The following is a 20,719-nucleotide window of genomic DNA, read 5'->3' as shown; positions in this document are numbered from 1 at the left end:
GAAAGATTGAGGGCAGGAGGAGAAGGGTATGACAGGATGAGATGGTTGGATGGCATCACCAAATCAATGGACATGAGTTTGGGTGAACTCCTGGAGTTGGTGATGGACAGGGAAGCCTGGCATGCTGCAATTCATGGGATCGCAAAGAGTTGGACACGACTGAGCGACTGAACTGAAGTGCATTTTCTTGACCCTAGAAATGTGGTGATAAACCCACTTTGATTATAGAACGAGTATCTTTCACACTTCGAAACAGAAGAGAAACCACTCAGTTACACTTTTGTTAATCCCTATACCTTAATCCACACTATAATTTTCCTAGATACTCGTTGATTATGTAGTTATGGAAGAGGAAGCCTTGGTCTTAAGGAAAAAAAGCATCAAAAGAGGCTAAAATTATACAAAACACTGTAGATCAAGTAACGGAATATTTTCTGCTAATTTAGTAATGGGTCAAAATCAGGGTGTGGAACCTATTAATACTTATGAGGTTGAAAGGGATGGCACACTATTTTCCTCTGCAATAGTGGTATATAGCTCTTTTCAAGCTCAAATAATCAAAATAATATTGAACTGCTTCTAGTCAGTGAAAGTCACTCAGTCATGTCTGAGTCTTTGGGACCCCATGGACTATACAGTCCATGGAATTCTCTAGGCCAGAATACTGGAGTGAGTAGCCTTTCTTTTCTCCAGGGGATCTTCCCAACCCAGGGATTGAACCCAGGTCTCCCACATTGCAAGCGGATTCATTACCACCTGAGCTACAAGGGAGTCAAAGCATGAATAAATCAGCTCCAAGAATGACTTCCTTCTCAAGTTTCTCCAGCAGGGAAGGAAGATCTTTGTTATAATCATTCATACTTCTGGGCTGGCATTCAGGGCTATATCCAAATCAAGCAGCAAATTCTCTGGTTCAAGTCTAGTTTTTATGAATCACATGAAGGAATATAAGAGAATCAATTTTTAGATTCATTCCATCCTCCATGTGTCCAGGAGTTGATCAAAATCAGGTCCCATGGCCATCTGGCGGGGGGGGGGGGCAGTTAAAATAGAATGTTTGATGTTTTTTGTACAACTTTGGCTCCTGAACAGCTGAGAAGTCTCTAAAATGAGGGGTGCTAATGTGTCATACAAAGAGAGTGATCTGTGAATTAAAATGGGGAAAAAATTCCACCATTATGTCCACTGACTTAATAGCAACTGAAATGAAATCACGTATTATCAGCTGTACACAAGTATCTTTACATCACATTTCACTTCTTGTGCATATATTTAGCTATTATTTATTTTTACTGCTGCTTTCAAAGTGTGGTAGTTATCTCTACCAGTAGATGTTACTATGCATTGTGTTAATGAAGTATATATTTTAATATACTACACGTTTTAAACATTTTGATACAGTACTCTACTAGACTATTACTTTCCTCTGTGCTATGGACTGAACTGTGTCACCGTTAAATTCTATGTTGAAGTCTTAATTCTATATTTGGAGATAGGGCATGTGGGCCTGCTCAGTCACCTCAGGAGTGTTCAATTCTTTGCGACCCTATGGACTGTAGCCCACCAGGCTCCTCTGTCCATGGGATTCTCCAGGCAAGAAGAGTAGAGTGGGTTGCCATGCCCTTCTCCAGGGGATATTCCTGACCCAGGGATCGAACCCATGTTTCCTGTGTCTCCTGCATTTCAGGTGGATTCTTAACTACTGAGCCACCAGGGAAGCCCCAGATAGGGCATATTGTAAGGTAAATTAAGGTTAAATGAGGCCATAAGGATAAGACTCTAATAAAGAATTAGCATCCTTATTAGAAGAGAGACCAGCGAGCTCACTCTCTCTCTCTCTCCATGTGTGCACAAAGAAGAGGACATGTGAGCACCCAGTGAGATGGCTGCTGCCTATAAGCCAAAAGAAGAAGCCTCAGACTGAAACTTAACTTGCTGGCACCTTGGACTTTCCAGTCTCCAGGACTGTGAGAAATAAATTTCTGTTGTTTAAGCCACCCATTCTGTGGTATTTTGTTATGGTAGCCCAAGGAGATTAAGACATTCTATAATCCTTGTTATTTATGTGTTTGTAAAAACACTATTTTTTTGAAATAGAATAGGCTTCATTAGACTGCCAAAGAGCATTAAAACATTAAAACCAAGTATGAATCCCTAATCTAGAGCAAGAGGATCATGGCCAGTTGTCACTCTTAGTATATACATCTGGCTTTTGATTCACTCTACTTTCCTTACAGACTTGGTGAAGTCTGTTACTAATTATTCAGTGTAGTAGAATGAAATATTTTAAAATCATGGTTCTCCAAAACCCAGCTTTTTTGGGGGGGGGGGTGGTCGGGTTTGGGCAAGAATCAGGACGCAGAAAGATATCTCTACCAGGACCGACTTTCATTTGGGTGGCTATTCTGGGCCTAACTCTTCTAGGAACAAGGGTGAATGATGAAATCCCTAAGTTCACAGAGTATGCAGTCTGCCATGCAAAGTAACTCTATAAGAAATAAGTACAAAGTAAAATGGTAAACACTTCAACACCTCTTCAACTTGAACTCACACTTTCCTATGCTAAATCTGTCATCCATATTTATAACCATATGCCTTGTAATTCTGGGATTTCCTGGTGGCTTCCCCTCACCTGACTGTCCCCTACTCCCCCAAAGCTTCTGCTATTCCCTCTTCCCATGATCCTTCTACACTTGTAGGAGAGTTCTCCCCTTGTTCCAGATTCTGGCCATCAGATTGTACTATTATTTCAGATCCCAGTCTGTACATGATAAAGGAGAACATGGTGTATGCATGGAAAAAAAGTTACTAGGACCTCATTTTTCTTCAACAGTGTCTTCTCTTCCACAGAAACCACAAAAATATCTACATAGTGATATTCCTTGCCAATCAGCTCATAGAACATATGCACACACACTACTGAATGCATTCTGCCCTATACAACTGTCTCCATTTGGGTGGATTTTTTTTTCTTCTTTTCTGCTTGATGGCTGGCAACTTTACGGCCAGATCTGTGACTTATTTATCCCAATATTTCTCCAGTACTAAGAAAAATGCTTGAGGTGCCACTTAGTAAAAATCTATTGAGTGATAAATAATTCAACACTGCTGGAAAAAATAGCAAGTCATATCACTGAAGGAAATTATTTACAAAGTGCTCCTTTCTGAGCACTGCTGATCTATCACTCAATTTTAAAGTATGACTAAAATCAGTCTCCTGTCCTGATTCTTTCTGATAATCCTTGGGATTTAATTAGAATAAAAACTTCTTAACTGCTCTTACTTGTGCTCATGGATCATGTTCCCATAAAGCAAAATATGTGATGAATATAGTTTCCTCGTGCATGTGGTTTCCAATGTGTTGTTTTATATGTATCCATTGCTTAAGAAGGGCTTCCCTGGTGGCTTAGATGGTAAAGCGTCTGCCTGCAATGCAGGAGACCTGGGTTCAATCCCAGGGTTGGAAAGATCCCCTGGAGAAGGAAATGGCAACCCACTCTAGTACTCTTGCCTGGAAAATCCCATGGATGGAGGAGCCTGGTAGGCTAAAGAAGAGCAGTTTACAGAAACATTTTTTAAAAAATTTTAATAGGAAATCTTTTTTTTAATGCCTCCTGAAAGATAATTTCAGTACTTTATGTCTCATTTCAGAAGAGATTATTTATCATGTGTGGAGACATTAACTGAAGCGACTCTGAAGAGGAGCATCCATTAGTATGTGCTAGGTCATGCTATAGTTAACAACCCCACATCTCACTGGATTAACACAATAGTTTACTTCTTGCTCACAATACGTATCTATTCTAGGTGGAGAGGATACACTCAGAGTTCCTTGGTGAAGGAGGCCTCCATTCCTAAATGTGCCTTTCTAATAAATGTAGCAGGGAATGGGAACAGGAAAAATTATTCACTGGGTCTTAAAGCTACCACTTGGAAAAACAGTCAGCACTTCTCCTTATATGCCATTGGCCAATTATGTGTTCATGCAGAATTTTAACATTAGTGGGGAAATGCAGTGTGTGCGCTAAAAGAGGAAAAACAAGGATATTTGTAAGGAGCTCCAAGAAAAAAAAAATCTAGTTAGCTTATGGAGATTTTTAAATACTTTGTTTGTTCTCTTAATGTATATAACATATATAACATAAGAGTTAAACAATAAAAGTGTATTTAAAAATCCCCATAAGCTAATTGGGTTATAAGACCTAGAGACCAGGCCACAGAACAAGCCATCAGGACCCCAGAAGGAGCTACAGCAATGCTTCTAATAAATCTGTTCTGAATTGTCAGAAAAGCAGCCTCTTTGGTGAACTTGAGATGATTTGATCACAACTCAATGTATGAATTAGGAGCTCAGTTGTCCATATCAGTGCTGAAATGACATACCAAAGACCAGCCCTTTTCCTTGAGAAACTGTGTGACTTTAGCCTTTGTAAGTCTCGTCCTTGCTTGTGGTTTGGGAGACAGTCTTTACAGAGATGCACAGGAGTAAATATGCAGTCCTTTAAACTAGCAGCTCGAATTTCTTCTTTGAGAGCTAATATGCCGAAGCCTGACTATGCTTTCCCTGACCCAGTGCTCAATGTTACTGCATCTTTATGTTTCTTTTCTCACAGGAAGATTTGAAAGATGAATTAAGACAGTAGAGTGTCATAAAAACAAATGGAAGAGCCTATATGGGAAATAATGATCAATAAAGTTTGAGACTGTGGTAGACACACTTCTTAAGTGATACTTCAGGCTGAGCTGGGAATTGTTTTGGATGAGTACTTCCAAAGTTTCCTTCCTTTTCAAAATTAACTTATAAATGCTTTCATACTTGTTCAATTTTGCTTTTGATTTGAGAAGCATAACATAAAAAAGATATCTTTACCTGTAGCTTGAGAATCGATAGCTTCAATAATTCTGGAATGTTAGGTCTAACTAAAACCATTTCAGAACATTGTATGAAAAAATCATGGTAAAATTTGGATACCGAATTTCCAAACTGTGTTTCAAATTATGAAGGTGGACTCACTTTTTCTCTTCATTAAAAGGATCTAACTTTGAGTTACTTCTGCTCACAGATATCTATAGCATTTCTTTGAGAATTGCTTACAGTTTAATTAGAATACTATAGATACTTCAAAAAATGAAGATCATGGCATCTGGTCCCATCACTGCATGGCAAATAGATGGGGAAACAATGGAAACAGTGAGATACTTTGGTGTCTTGGGCTTCAAAATCACTGCAGATGGTGACTGCAGCAATGAAATTAAAAGACACTTGCTCCTCGGAGGAAAAGTTATGATCAACCTAGACAGCATATTAAAAAGCAGAGACATTACTTTGCAACAAAGGTCCATCTAGCCAAAGCGGTTTTTCCAGTAGTCATGTATGGATGTGAGAGTTGGACCATAAAGAAAGCTGAGTGCCAAAGAATTGATGCTTTCAAACTGTGGCGTTAGAGAAGACTCTTAAAACTCCTTTGGACTGCAAGAGGATCAAACCAGTCGATCATAAAGGAAATCTTTCCTGAGTATTCATTGGAAGGACTGATGCTGAAGCTGAAGCTTCAATAGTTTGGCCACTGATGCAAAGAAATGACTCATTTGAAAAGACCGTGATGCTGGGAAAGATTGAAGGCAGGAGGAGAAGGGGACGACAGAGGATGAGATGGTTAGATGGCATCATCAACTCTACAGACATGAGTGTGAGCAAGCTCTGGGAGCTGGTGATGTATAGGGAAGCCTGGAGTGCTGCAGTCCATGGGGTCACAAAGAGTTGGACATGACTGAGTGACTGAAATGAACGGAACTGATATTATTCACAATTAACGTGAAGAAACTGTTTCAAAGCCATTCAGGCAAAATCTGTGACCACAAAGCAACTTCTTGATCAAGAAACAAGGGATTGAAAAAAATTTCAGGAAAATTATTTACTGAAGTTTTTTAAGCATTTAAAAGTAGCATTCCATCTACAAAGAAATTAACATAAATGCCGACCATAATCTATTCCTACGATATTTATAGTGCTGCCTTAGAGATCAATGGATTAATTCATATTTTATTGTTCACTAAAGCAAAATGTCCCCTGGAGAAGGAAATGACAACCCATTCCAACGTTCTTGCCTGGGAAATCCCATAGACAGAGAAGTCTGGCAGGCTACAGTACATGGGGTCACAAAGAGTTGTATACAACTGAGCAACTAAAACAACAAAGCAAAATGATAAAGGAAGACTTTGAATGCCTTAGTTAAGCATGAAATTAGCATCCAATGAAACAAATTGTCAAACAAAAATGTTTTCTACTTATCTATGTTTCTCACAGAATATAAATCAATGGAAAAAATCAAATATCTTATAATAAATGCAATATTTATCATCTTCCAAAACGATTGGCTGTAATAGAATTCACTTTGGAAAAGAAACTATTCATTTTAATCTTAGTAAGATCTGTACAATCATTTTAATGATTCTGATGACTTTAACACTGGAATTCCTATGATATCAACATTGCCAAATCCTTGCCACTGGGAATGTTTTTGCATCTAAAAGGATGACACTGATGCTGCCAAGCACTACACAGAGACAATGGTATAAAATAAACTAACACCACCATAGTAAAGATCAACATACAAATGCACTTCTATAAGAAACCTACATTTTTTTTTCTCCCTGGCTTTCTTCAACCTTTATAACATTGTTTTATACTACTTCACTTTAAATAGTTATTCTATAGTTTAAAGCCAATGAGACATATAAGGCAATCTAACTTTTAAAAATGTCTGCTTCTCTACTGAGAAGTCAAAGTTCCTTTCTAAACTAAATACAGACTTTATAACATGAATCAAAGAAGCTTAAATACAGTCAATCTTCACGATCCACCAGTCCCAAATTTGCAAATTCATCTTCTCACTAAAACCGATTAGGAACCCCAAAGTCAATACCCTTGGTACTTTTCCAACTGTTCGTGGGCATGTGCAGAGTGCTGGAAAATTCCAGCAGCTGATCGCACAAGTTCCCAGCTGAGGTCAAACAAGTGACACTAGGCTTTTTTGTTTCTGCTCTCCAGCTTAGATGAGCAAAGGATGGAGACATTGGTGGGGGGGGGGGGGGGGGGGGGGGGGGCAGTACAGAAGTGCAAGCTGCTCTAGCTCTGAGGTGGGAGGACAGGGTTTAAAACCCTCTCTGGCACCTGTCAGTGGGACTCCCTCAGGCAAGTCATTTAACACTTCTGAACTTTATTTTCTCCTTGTAAAATAAAGAAAGTAGAATCTGCCAGGTTGGGTTGTTTTTAAGATTTATAATTACAATATATATGGTCATAGAGATTTCTCCTCAGAGGAATGATGCAATGCTCACTAACTGTTTGTGGCAATTTTATATACCATAAGTACCATGAATAATGGGGATCCATTGCATTTAATAAAGTGCATATGTATTCAATTTTCATGTCCATAAACCTAGTAATACATATAGAGAATAACAGTGTGAATAATATAAGTACTATATACAATATAATATAAATATTTCAAATAAATGAAAACTACTGTGTAATTATGTAACAAATTTACTTGAATGCTAATTTCTCAAATTTTTTCCTGAGATAATCAAGAGCATATACAGAAATTTACCGGTGGTTCAAGCAGTCAACAGATTCTTCATATTCAGTTAATTGGGATGGCAAAGAGATAAATGTTGAGGATTCCACCAGAATGACACTAAAATACATGAAAAAAGGATTATTTTTAATTCTACTGTAACAAAACTCAGATGACCACAAAATATTCTTCCTTTAAATCATTTCCATTTATCATAAAATATAATTAGAATCAGAATAAATTACAGTTCAAACAGTTCATGTGCTCTCATTCAGTAACTCAAAACATGTTAGAAATAAAAGATGTTGAGTGGAAACAGGTAAAAAAATGATATTTTTATATGTAAAGTCAACACTGAATTCTCATAACAAGGAAACGTAGAGCAAAAATGACCAACCAAATTATATTCCAAAAAGAAAGAGGAAATTATACATTGACCTTAATACACTGTCAGAGTTATACACATTTAATAATTTCTAATCTAGACTTTGATGAGATGGCTGGATGGCATCACGGACTCGATGGACGTGAGTCTGAGTGAACTCCGGGAGATGGTGATGGACAGGGAGGCCTGGTGTGCTGCGATTCATGGGGTCGCAAAGAGTCGGACATGACTGAGCGATTGAACTGAACTGAACTGAATCTGGACTTCCCAGATGGCTCAGTGGTAAAGAATCTGCCTGCCAATGCAGGAGATGCAGGTTTGATCCCAGGTCAGGAAAATGCCCTGAAGTAGGGAATGGCAACCCACTCTGGTATTCTTCCCTGGGAAATCCCTTGGACAGAGTAGCCTGGTGGGCTACAGTCCATGGTCACAAAAGAGTTGAACACAACTTAGTAACTAAACAAAAACAAAAATCTTATGTCTGGAAGAGAGAAATATTTCTCTCAGGAGTGGATAAAAAAAGGTCATTCCTTCAAGAAACAGTTATGGAGACCCAATTACATGTTAGGTGTAGGTCTAAGTACTGGAAAGTACAAACATGAATATGCTGTCTTCCAAGTCTAGGTTAAATAGATGGGGGAACAATGGAAACAGTGAGAGACTTTATCTTTGGGGGCTCCAAAATCACTGTAGATGGTGACTGCAGCCATGAAATTAAAAGACTCTTGCTCCTTGGAAGAAAAGCTATGACCAACCTATACAGCATATTAGAAAGCAGAGACATTACTTTGCCAACAAAGGTTGGTTTAGTTCAGGATATGGTTTTTCCAGTAGTCATGTATGCATGTGAGAGCTGGACTATAAAGAAAGCTAAGAGCAGAAGAATTGATGCTTTTGAACCGTGGTGAAGACTCTTGAGAGTCCTTTGGACTGCAAGGAGATCCAACCAGTTCATCCTAAGGGAAATCAGTCCTGAATATTCACTGGAAGGACTGATGCTGAAGCTGAAACTCCAATACTTTGGCCACCTGATGTGAAGAACTGACTCAACTGAAAAGACCCTGATGCTGGGAAAGACTGAAGGCAGGAGGAGAAGGTGATGACAGAGGATGAGATGGTTGGATGGCATCACGAATGCAATAGACATGAGTTTGAGTAGGCTCTGGGAGTTGGTGATGGACAGGGAGACCTGGCATGCTGCAGTCCATGGGGTCGCAAAGAGTCAGACACGACTGAGTGACTGAACTGACTGAAGCCTTAGGTTGCCCACAATGTAGTGGAGAATAGTGCAGAAATGATACCCTAGTGGTAGGGTAAAGATTTCATGAAGAGTCATGTCAGAAATGCCTAATTCCTCTGCAGAGTTGAACTGAATCTGTACAATATTGTTAACAGATTTATCTAAACTTAATTTGTTAACAGAAATCTTCTTTATTATATAACAGTTATTAAGATCTCACAATATTAGCTTGATAGTGGAAAATAGATCAGTAATAAAATCAATCAAATATTTTAGTCTAAAAATACATACACATTCATGAACACGCATACACAAACTAAAATGCAATACATTTATATATCTTAATGTTTGAATGTTGGTATCAGTTTTTGTCTTTTTGGTTTAACTTGTTATTTCTGATGCCTTCATATAAGGGTTGTAAAGGATTTTATAAATATTAAATACTAAAAAGTTTTAAATAAGACAAAATTAACTGTAAAAAAATGTAAACTATGAATGATGAAAGTTATGTATCGAACTGGAAGAATTGCTTAAATAAATTTACAGTTAAGCAAATGTAAGACTAAATCCTCTCCAGAGAGCAATTTATATTTAAAGTTATGCACTAAATTCTCATTTAAATTTCATAAAATTATGAGGCAGAAAACATTTATAACATTTCTTTATATTTCTATAAATCCATGGTGAATCATTGGGCAATTTATTTTGGTAATAATTTGTTCTGGCTAAAAATTAATCACAGGCATATTAGTATTTGACATACAAATAAAAAAGACTAAACCAACATAATAAATATTAGATTTTTCACATACTATACATGTTCCATTTTGAGATAAACCAGCATTCTGTATGCTTCTGTTTAAAAAGTCCCTGCTTAATTACAATGAACATACTTTTCTCAAAATACATATATTAACTTTAAAAATGAAATATAAACTGCCATTAACAGAGAAATAGATCCTGTTTGATTACTGCAGTTTCTAAATCAGTGGTCCTAACATTTCAATGTGCATTATTATCATCTGGAGTGCTTGTTCAAAATGCAGATTCCCAAGCTTCTATTTGTATGAATTCTGAGTTAGTAAGTCTGGCATGGGCTCCATTGAACTCTTCAGATATTTTTTAAGTAGCCTGTCTATGAGTTAAACTCTGATCACTCTTGAATTATACCAGTAGTGCTTTAAATATTAATGTACAAATAAATATTCTGGAGATGTTGTTCAATATAGATTCTGATTCAATTGCATTAGAGTGGGCCTGAGATTCCAGTTTTCTAATAAGCTCCCAGGTGATGGTGATTTTGCTGACTCAGAGATCACATTGTGAGAGGCATGAGTCCAATCTAAAACAAAACAAAACAAAACAAAAAAAACCCCCATATTTTAAATAATAAAACCAGGCCACTAGGAAAACAAAAGCAGGGAATGGTTTAGAATAACCATTTTCACACCTATATAAAACCACTAAAAACACTGGAAAAATTTGTCTGAATTAACTTTCTCAGAATTGCAGCAAACTAAATAAAAGCTTGCAGCAATCTGAGTGGTGTTTACACAAGAAAAGTTTCCAGGGACTTCCCTGGTGCTCCAGTGCTTAAGAATCCACCTGCTAATGCAAAAGACACAGGTTCAATCCCTGGTCCTCGAAGATTCCACATTCCAGGGAACAACTAAGCCTGAGAGTCACAACTACTGAGCCTACATGCTTCAACTACTGAAGCCTGTGTGCCTAGAGCCTGTGCTCCTCAACAAGAGAAGCCACCACAATGAGCAGCCTGTGCACCGCAACTAGAGAGTAGCCTCCACTTGCTGCAAGTAGAGAACACACGCATGCAGTAATGAAGACAAAGCAAAAAGAAAAAAAAAAAATAAAAAGCTTCCAAACCTTGGTAAGAACAGTAGGGTTTGCAGCCTTGTAATTTTTATGTTGTAACACCCCTCCTCCTCTCCATAGCTCTGCAGTAGCCTTGAAATTGAACTGCCTTGCAACCAAGGTAGCTGTAAAAAATGCTCAGGCTTGCTGCCACAGGAAGGAATAGACTGAGGCTGGAGCTCTTCAAAAAGAAGTCCCATCCCTCATCATTGTTACCGTGCAATCTGTCTCAAAGCTCCCAAGAAGAACTCAATATGCACTGTGTTGCTTTAATTCAAGCAACTGACTCAAAGGAAAACAACTATTCCTAGGATGTTTGTTGAAAAAAATCAGTACCAATTATGCCTGAGGCTGCCACAGCAATTGGATCAAGTAAGAGCCTGAGAAAACATAAAAGGAAGATCTGGAGACAAGATGCCCATAGGAGAAATTGCAACAGCTCAGTAGAGTCCCAAAACATGTCAAGGACCTTCAGTTCAGTCACCTGTTGTTCAGTCACAAGGACCTGTTGTTCAGTCACCAAGTCATGTCAAACTCTTCATGATTCCACGGACTACAACATGTCAGGCTTCCCTGTCCTTCACCTTCACTGTCTCTGGGAGTTTGCCCAAAATCATATCCACTGAATTGGTGATGCCATCTCAACTTCTGTTACCCCCTTGTCCTCTTGCCCTCAATCTTTCCTAGCATCATGGTCTTTTCCAATGAGTCAGCTCTTCTCATCAGGTGGCCAAAGTTCTGGAGCTTCAGCTTCAGCATTAGACCTTCCAATGAATATTCAGGGTTGATTTCATTTAGGATGCACTGGTTTGATCTCCTTGCTGTCCAAGGGACTGTCAACAGTCTTCTCCAGCACCACAATTCAAAAGCATCAATCCTTCGGTGCTCAGCCTTCTTTATGGTCCAACTCTCATATCTATACATGACTACTGGAAAAACTGTAACTTTGACTATTCAGACCTTTGTTGGCAAAGTGATGTCTCTGCTTTTTACTATGCTGTCTAGTTTTGTCATAGTGTTCCTTCTAAGGAGCAAGCATCTTTTAATTTTGTGGCTGCAGTCACTCTCTACAGTGATTTTGGAGCCCAAGAAAATAAAAGCTGTCACTGTTTTCAATTTTCCCCCATCTATTTGCCATGAAGTTCTGGGACTGGATGCCATGATCTTAGTTTTTTTAATGCTGAGTTTTAAGCCAGCTTTTTGACTTTCCATTGTCACACTCATCAAGAGGCTCTTTAGTTCCTCTTCACTTTTTGCCCTCAGAGAGGTATCATCTGCATATCTGAAGTTGGTGATGTTACTCCCAGCAATCGTGATTGCAGCTGATTTATCTAGCCTGGCATATAAGTAAAATAAACAAGGTGAGACTATACAGCCTTGACGTACTCCTTTCCCAATTTGGAACAAGTCCTTTGTTCCATGTCCAGTTCTAACTGTTGCTTCTTGACCTGCATACATATTTCTCAGGAGTCAGGTAAGGTGGTCTGGTATTCCCCTCTCTTTAAGAATTCTACCCAGTTTGTTGTTTTGCCACTCTCTTCTCTAGTGACAGAGACAATTATGTCTCACCAAGTACAGAATATCAGTACAGAGAAACTATACAAAAGAACTAATTATAAATTCTGGACTTAGAAAGTACAATACCTGAAGTAAAAAAAGCAGTAGAGAGACTCAACTGCAGGTTTGAAGTGACAAAAGAACCAGTGCACTTGAAGATAGGTCAAATAAAATGATTACTTCTAAACAATGGAAAGAAAAAAGAATGAAGACAAATTAACAGAGCCTCAGAGAACCACGGGACACAATCAGACAGCCAAACTTAAGCCTAATCAGAATCCCAAAAGACAAGAGAAAAAAAAAAAAAGAGGCAGACAGAAAATGTGAAGAAATAAATGAGGAAAACTTTCAAAATTTGATAAAAATATTAATTTACACATCTAAGAAGTATAAAATATTCTGTGAAGGATAAATTCAAGGTGATCCATAACTAGACAATAAGAGTCAAGTCATTGAGAGGCCAAGACACAGTAAGAAGCAGAAGACAACTGACTCAACACCTATGTTGCTCCTCAATAAGATTAAGAATTAAATTCCCATTTAAAACCTAAAGAACAAAATGCAATGGGATGATGTATACAGCATGCTGAACAATTATCAATAAGGTATACTATATACAGCAAAACTATCCTTCAGAAATTAAGGAGAAATTAAAATATTACCAAATAAAAAAATGAAAGAATTCATTGTTAACAGACCTATCCTACAAAAAATACTACAAGAATTCCCTTAGGCTAAAGTAAAAGGACACTCGAAATGAATTGTAAACCACATGATGAAATAAAAAGCATACATACAGTTAACTACACAGGCAACTCTATAAAACAAATTATAAATGTACTTTATTTGCAATGTACCCTTTTTGTTGTCCTTTCTGATTTAAAATAAACAGTGTCAGACAATAAATATAAAACTATTTTATGGGCTTATAACTTATAAAGATGTAATGAGTATAACAATAATAGCACTAACAAGACGCTAGGAAAAGGAGATACACTGAAGCAAAATTTCTAAGTTTACAGTAAAATTAAGTTAGTGTCAATATGAATTAGACTGTTTAAATTAACATGCTAATTATAATCTTCAGGATGACTACGGAGAAAAGATTTAGAAAACATATAGTAAAAGAAATGAAATTTTTAAAGGCACACTAAACTGTACTGTATCAGATATTATATTAAGTGTAATGTGATTAACACTCTAATCAAAAGGCAGAGATGGACTAAATGGAAAAAAAAATAGACTAGAAAAAAGACAAACATTGGTTCAAAGTCACAACCAGACTGGGAACAAAAGAAGACTAATAAAATACCATGTAAGCAGTAACAAAAACAGAACTGGATTGGCTATACTAATAACAGACAAAATAGAACTTAGATCAAACATTGCTCTCAGCATAACAGCATGAGAGCTCCATGGATCACTTTCCAGAAAAATGAGTTCAAATATAGAAACCAACTATTTAAACTCTCTGGAAATGATCTTAAAGGGATACAGCCAATTAAAAAAAAAAACTATTCAATAGTAATTACTAAATTCAGTAAGCAAAGATGTAGGACTTCCCTCCATGGTAAGGAAGTCCAGTGGTCCAGTGGTAAAGAATCTACCTGCTAATGCAGGGGACACGAGTTCAATCCCTTGTCCAGGAAGGTTCCACATGCTGCTGGGCAACTAAGCCCCTGCATCACAACTACTGAAGCTGACATGCCCTAGAGCCCATGCTCTGCAACAAGAGAAGCCACTGCAGTAAGAAGCCCACACACCACAACAAGAGAGCAGCCCCCACTCACTGCAACTAGAGAAAGCCCACACAACAAAGCAATGAAGACCCAGCACAGGCAAAAATAATAAATCAATCAATAAAAAAGAGAAGCTGTAGTCTGTGGCATTTGAACCAAGACTACTCACTCCCTCCTTCTTCCCCACCCAATTAAGAAAGAAACTCTACTCCAGACTAGTACAGCTAGGGACAGAGAACACATTAGTTTCCTAGCTCCCAGGTGGAGAACCATCTTTCTGAGAGATGTATGACATCAATATTTCTCATCCTGCCCCAAGTACATGTTGCTGAGGCTATGTTCAGGCAAATGCAGCTGAGAGGAGCCAAGAGGCTTCCTTCTTCTGCCCAGTACCCAATCATGGACCACAAGCTCTGCATGGATGTGAAATCACCATTGCCCTAGCTTACAAAGTGTGGTTCTATGCTGGGAGAAGCAAACCAGGAAGATCTGAAACTACTTCCCCCCACCCCATCTAGCATTCAGGTCCTAATATCAGGGTGTTACTTCAAGAAAAGTTTGCCACTGTCCCCCTTTCTACCAACACAGTCATGGCTCAGAAATTTTACCTAGAGGGAGAAGCTGACCTCAAGACATATAGCTTTTAATCTCTTCACAAAGGACCTGATTTCACTTTCGAAAACAAGTGAAGATAAACCCAAGGGTGTTCTTAAAACTAGTGCAGTTGTGGTGAAAGGCAATTAGAAGGAACCCTGCTAGTTTGTTGGAGAAAACTGGGGAAAGAGACAAGTGAGAGGAGGCCTTGTGGAGACAGAATACATCTCAAACATTGACCTAAGGGACTATTATTTCAAAGGAGCTGGCTTTGATTGAATTAGTCTGAGGAGCAATTTATGCCTTCCACAGAATTCAAATCAGGGAAATTTAATAGCTAAGTGTGGACACAGAAAGACATGGTCAAAGAAAGCTATGCCAAAATCATAATTATCCAAGAGTGATTGTGGGCATAGTCAAGACTGTATCCCCTAGAAGCAATATTAGAAGGTTCACACTATGTATGTGGGGCATTTTTTTGAGGGGAAGGGGGAGTAAACATCTTTAAAATAAGCCAGCCAGGTAGTAAAAAATTAAACAAGCAAACAACACTAAAAATCATGTGGGAGATGAGATCAGAATTCAATGTATTTTCAAAAATGTCCAGTTTCCAACATAAAAATTATGAAACAAGCAAAGAAACAATAAAAGAGGTATGCAAGAAAAGTTGCTTGATAGAGTGATCAGCTATCATATTTAACAGAAAACCAACTCAAAATAGCCATTGTAAATGTCTTTAAAAACTAAGGAAACTATGACTAAAGAAGTAAAGGAAAACATGATGATGAAATTAATAAAAAAGAACCAAATGGAAATTCTGGATTTGTAAACTACAATAACAGATTTTAAAAAATCACTAGAGGGGCTCAGGAGATTTGAATTGGTAGGAAAAAGAAGAATTAACAAACTTCAAGACTGATAGAGATTATGCAGTCTGAAGAGCAGAGAGAAAAATGAATAAAGAAAAATAAACAATCACATACATATATGGTACACAATTAAATGCATCAACAAATGTTTAATGAAATAAGCCAAAAGACAGGAAAAAAGAAAAGAAAAAACATTGGAAAAATGAGATGAGTGAACATAGCTGGAAGTGTCACACTCTCCGATCTGAAATAATATCAAGCTATAGCAATTAAAACAGTATGATATTTGCACAAAAACAGACACTCGGATCAATGGAACAGAATAGAGAGCCGAGAAATAAATCCACACATATATGATAAATTAATTTACAACAAGGGAGCCAAAAATATACAAGAGGGTAAGGACAGTTTCTTCACTAAGTGGTGCTGGGAAAACAAATCAGCCAACTGTAAAAGAATGAAACTAGACCACTATTTTATACCATACACAAAAATTACTCAAAAGTAGATTAAAGATCAGAGCTTAAGACCTAAAACTATAAAACTCCTAGAAGAAAACACATGCTTATGTAAACTCCTTGATATAGGTCTTAGTGATATTTTGAGTCTTGACACCAGAAGTAAAAGCAACGAAAGCAAAAATAAAGAAGTGGGACTACATCAAAATAGAAAGCTTCTGCACAGCAAAGGAAATCATTAACAAAATATAAAAGGCAATCTTCTGAATGGGAGAAAATATTTGCAAATCAATTATCTGATAAGGAGCTAATATCCAAAATATAACAATCTCACACAACTCTGTAGCAAAGAAACAATCTGATTAAAAACTGGCAGAAGACCTGAATACACACTTTCCAAAGAAGACATACAGATGGCCAAAGGCACATGAAAAGATGGTTAACATCATTAATCACTCATGCCTGTGTGCTAAGTCACTTCAGTCATGTCCAACTCTGTGACCCTATGGACTGTAGCCCACCAGGCTACTCTGTCCAGCAGGATTTTCCAGGCAAGAATACTAGAGTGGATAGTCATTTCCTCCTCCAGGGGATCTTCCCAAACCTGTATCTGCTACACTGGCAGGTGGATTCTTTACTGCTGAGCCAACAGGAAAGACCTAAAAGCGTGGTATTGTGCTCTATCTAAAAAACTTGTTAAGACAGCAATTCTCATGTTAAGAATTCTTAACATAGAAAAGAAAAAAGGAATACAAGGAAACTTTTGGAAGTGATGAGTATGCTTATTGCTTTAATTGTTGTGGTAGCATCATGGTACATGTATACATCCAAACTCATCAAATTATATACTTTAAATGTACAGTTTTTTGCATATCAATTATACCACAAATGTTTTTAAATAAAGAAAAATAATAGAAAATATCAAAGAAACTAGAAGGGTCTTCGAAAATATCAAGAAAATTAACAAATCTTTACCTATACTGATCAAGAATAAAGCAGAGAAAAATCAAATTACTAAAATAAGGGATGGAAGAAGGGCCATCACAACTGCTTTTGCAGAAAAAAAAAAAAGAAAAAACCAAGGATTATAAGGGAATGCTATGTAAAATTCCATGCCAACAACTTAGATAATTTAGAAGAAATGTACAAATTCCAGAGTGGCACAAACGACCAAACCGATTCAAGAAGAAACAGAAAATCTGATTAAGCCATAACAAGTAAAGAGATGGAATCAGTAATAAACTAAAGTTCCCACAAAACAAAGCTCAGAGACAGATGGCTTCAGCTGTGAATTCTAGCAAACATTAAAAGAATTAATACCAATCCTTCACAAATTCTCCCCAAAAATAGAATGGAAAGGACCACTTCCCAAATCTTTCTCTAAAGCTATTATTGGTGATATAAAAAACAGATAAATACATCACAAGAAAAGAAAGTAAATCCTGTGGTTATAAATGCAAAATCTTCAACCAAATATTATTAAACCAAACTTTACAACATGTAAAAAAAGCATTATACAGCATGCAATACTTGTATTCTGCCAAGGAGGAATTTCAGATCTGGTACACAGAGGTGTGAGAGCTAATTCTATCTCTGTTAAATCTACACTGGATAGGGGATTAAGAAATCTAAACTACCATGTGTAAGTAAGCTATAAGTATATGTTTTACAGCACAGAGAATAGAGACAATATATTATAATAACTATATATGGAGCATTACCTTTAAAAATTGTGAATCACTATATTGCATTTCTGAATATATAATATTGTATATCAAGCATATCTCAATAAAAAATTAATGTTTAAATTTAGACTGGGTCACCTTTTTTGTTAAAAGTGTTGTTAAATTTTGATAAAGTAGGATCAAATCTGGTCACTGTGCTGATACAATTTTTTGGAAAATTTTCTGAAATTTTAAATTTTATTTGAAAATACATTTAATATAAGATTATTCATAATAAAATTTTGATCATTTTTGTAAGCAATATGAAAAACGTGGTCACTTGTTTTATTGTTTATAACATTAAAATAGTCTATGTGAATTATTTGGCATTAAATTTCCTCTCATTCTTTTATTGCATTTTATCTTTAAAAGTAATGTATGTTTACCATAAGATATTGATTTTACAGATTTTGTGAGTGGCCTTAAATTTTCATGATTTATATGACTATTACCTAAGTTTGAGGGCCACATTCACGTAAGAGATGGAGTCAAAAGACTCCAACAAATAATCTTGTCCTCTACCAAACCATGTATTCCTCACAAGAAGTAACAATTTTAATTACATCTGAGATAAATCATAAAATTGGCTTCTCTGATGGCTCAGCGGTAAACATTCTACCTGCAATGTAGGAGCCACAGGTTTGATTCCTGGGACAGGAAAATTCCCTGGAGGAGGGCATGGCTACCCACTCTAGTAGTTCTGCCTAGAGTATCACACAGACAGAGGAGCCTGGCAGGCTACAGTCCATAGGGTCCTAAAGAGTAGGACATGACTGAAGTGACTTAGCATGCATGCACACATGCAAACCATAAAATAACAATGACATTTTATTTTTGGAGAAACATACAATTATAATATTCTACCAATGCTAGGAAATTTGGGATTTTCTTTCAATTCTACCACTAGAATAAGAGTTAACATATTTGATCTTGATTTTCTCTGAAGAACTGCAGTCAGTCATTTGGTTCATTAAGGGTATATTTTAATACTGGATTAATGCCATATATTCTGATATTTTTTTTGTTCCTTACATTCTGATATAACATTTTAATAAAATTACAGTAAATAAAATTCTCCCTCACTGAATATGGGAACCATAAATTCACCAATAACTTTTAACAAAAGAATTTTTGTTTTCTCAATAATAAATGATATTGTTAATAAGAAATTACCAAAATCCTAGACATATAGTAATTTAAAAACTGAAAATTATCAAATACTAATATAATAAGCATACATAGAATTTCCAAGCAACACAAGTATTGTAAGAATTTGACTTTTAAAGTTGGTAGAAACAGCGTTCATAATTTAAGGAGTATGTAAGGTATGGAGGAGGCCATGGCAACCCACTCCAGGACTCTTGCCTGAAGAATCCCCATGGACAGAGAAACCTGGCAGGCTACATTCCACAGGGTCGCAAAGAGTCAGACACGACTAAGCGACTAAGCACAGCACAAGGTATCATTAAGGGCTTTCCAGATAACTCAGTGATAAAGAATCCACCTGCCAATGCATGAAACACTGATTTAATCCCTGGGACAGGAAGATTCCCTGGTAAAGGAAATGGCAACCCACTCCAGTATTCTTGCCTGGGAAATCCTATTGTCAGGGGAGCCTGGCTGGCTACAGTCTATGGGGTCGCAAAAGAGTGGGACACGAGTTAGCAGCTAAACAACAACAATAAGGTACAATTATCCATCTTTTCCCTCAACATGTAAATATATAGAAAGATACTTTCTATTTGGGACCTTGAATAAAACTTAAGCATTTTATTGTCTTTTTATTCCAAATATATTTTGTTGTTATTATTGTTGTTAAATCTAAAGATGTACAAATGAACATTTGATGTGCAGTTTTAATTAATCATGATGCTTTAGGTGAAAATAAATTTTCTGCTTGAATCAACATTTCACTTTTGGAAATTAACAGGAAGAAATTATAAGTTTAAAAGTCTATTACTTATAAATTTTAAGAAATTGAAAGAACTGTACATTTCAATAAAGATAAAGCTTATTGGCAAAATTAATAAGTTTGACACAATCAGCATTAGCTTTGTAGAGATGAAACAGCATTTCAAGGAAAACTGATTTACCTTCATTATTTGTTATATTTTATCTGCTGATGCTTATACATTTATAGTAACATAAATATGCAAAATTTCTCCTCAAAACGGTTCACATTTAAGAAAACTACATAACTTCTCTTAAGACTGGATATGGCTAATTGCAATTAATTTATACCAAAACAATAACTTACTTGAAGTCCCCAGAAGCTTGGAAGGGATTTTTAACTTTCACAGTAACTTCTTTCCATTTATAACATGGGGATTTGCATTTTATAGTTTCCTAAGGTAAAAAAGAAATAAAACATACTATATGATAATAACAAAAAGAATATCCTCAACTATAAAATATAGGCTTAAAGTATCTAAAAACCTGTCCATTTAAACATTTCAGAGATTAATTTATATAAACATTATACTGCCAAAATCTGAGTGGGAAAAAATAGAAATAGATTTACCTCATCACTGATCCATAGCACTATGCTAACAACTGAATGATTTGTCACAATACTGTCTCCTAAATTCATTTCCTTAAAAATCATTTTGTTCATGACTGAGCATGATTTTATATTTGTAAATTAATCCATCATATATGTGTGTGTGTGTGTGTGTGTGTGTACCCCGAATACACATGACAT

General features: G+C 36.5%; 1 protein-coding gene across 1 annotated transcript in view; it reads right to left on the bottom strand.

The window, feature by feature from the left end:
* Positions 1–20,719, bottom strand: part of CFAP47 (cilia and flagella associated protein 47) — a 507,991-nt gene that overhangs the window by 237,951 nt on the left and 249,321 nt on the right. Inside the window, exons 39-40 of the mRNA XM_042241764.2 lie at positions 20,276–20,364; positions 7,614–7,700 (exon numbers count right to left, since the gene is read on the bottom strand). Coding sequence (XP_042097698.1) covers positions 7,614–7,700; positions 20,276–20,364 — 176 coding nt within the window. The remainder of the gene's footprint in view (positions 1–7,613; positions 7,701–20,275; positions 20,365–20,719) is intronic.

This window comes from Ovis aries, chromosome X, assembly GCF_016772045.2.
Source record: "Ovis aries strain OAR_USU_Benz2616 breed Rambouillet chromosome X, ARS-UI_Ramb_v3.0, whole genome shotgun sequence".
NCBI classification, from domain to species: Eukaryota; Metazoa; Chordata; class Mammalia; order Artiodactyla; family Bovidae; genus Ovis; species Ovis aries.
This window is presented reverse-complemented; position numbering and strand designations above follow the sequence as displayed.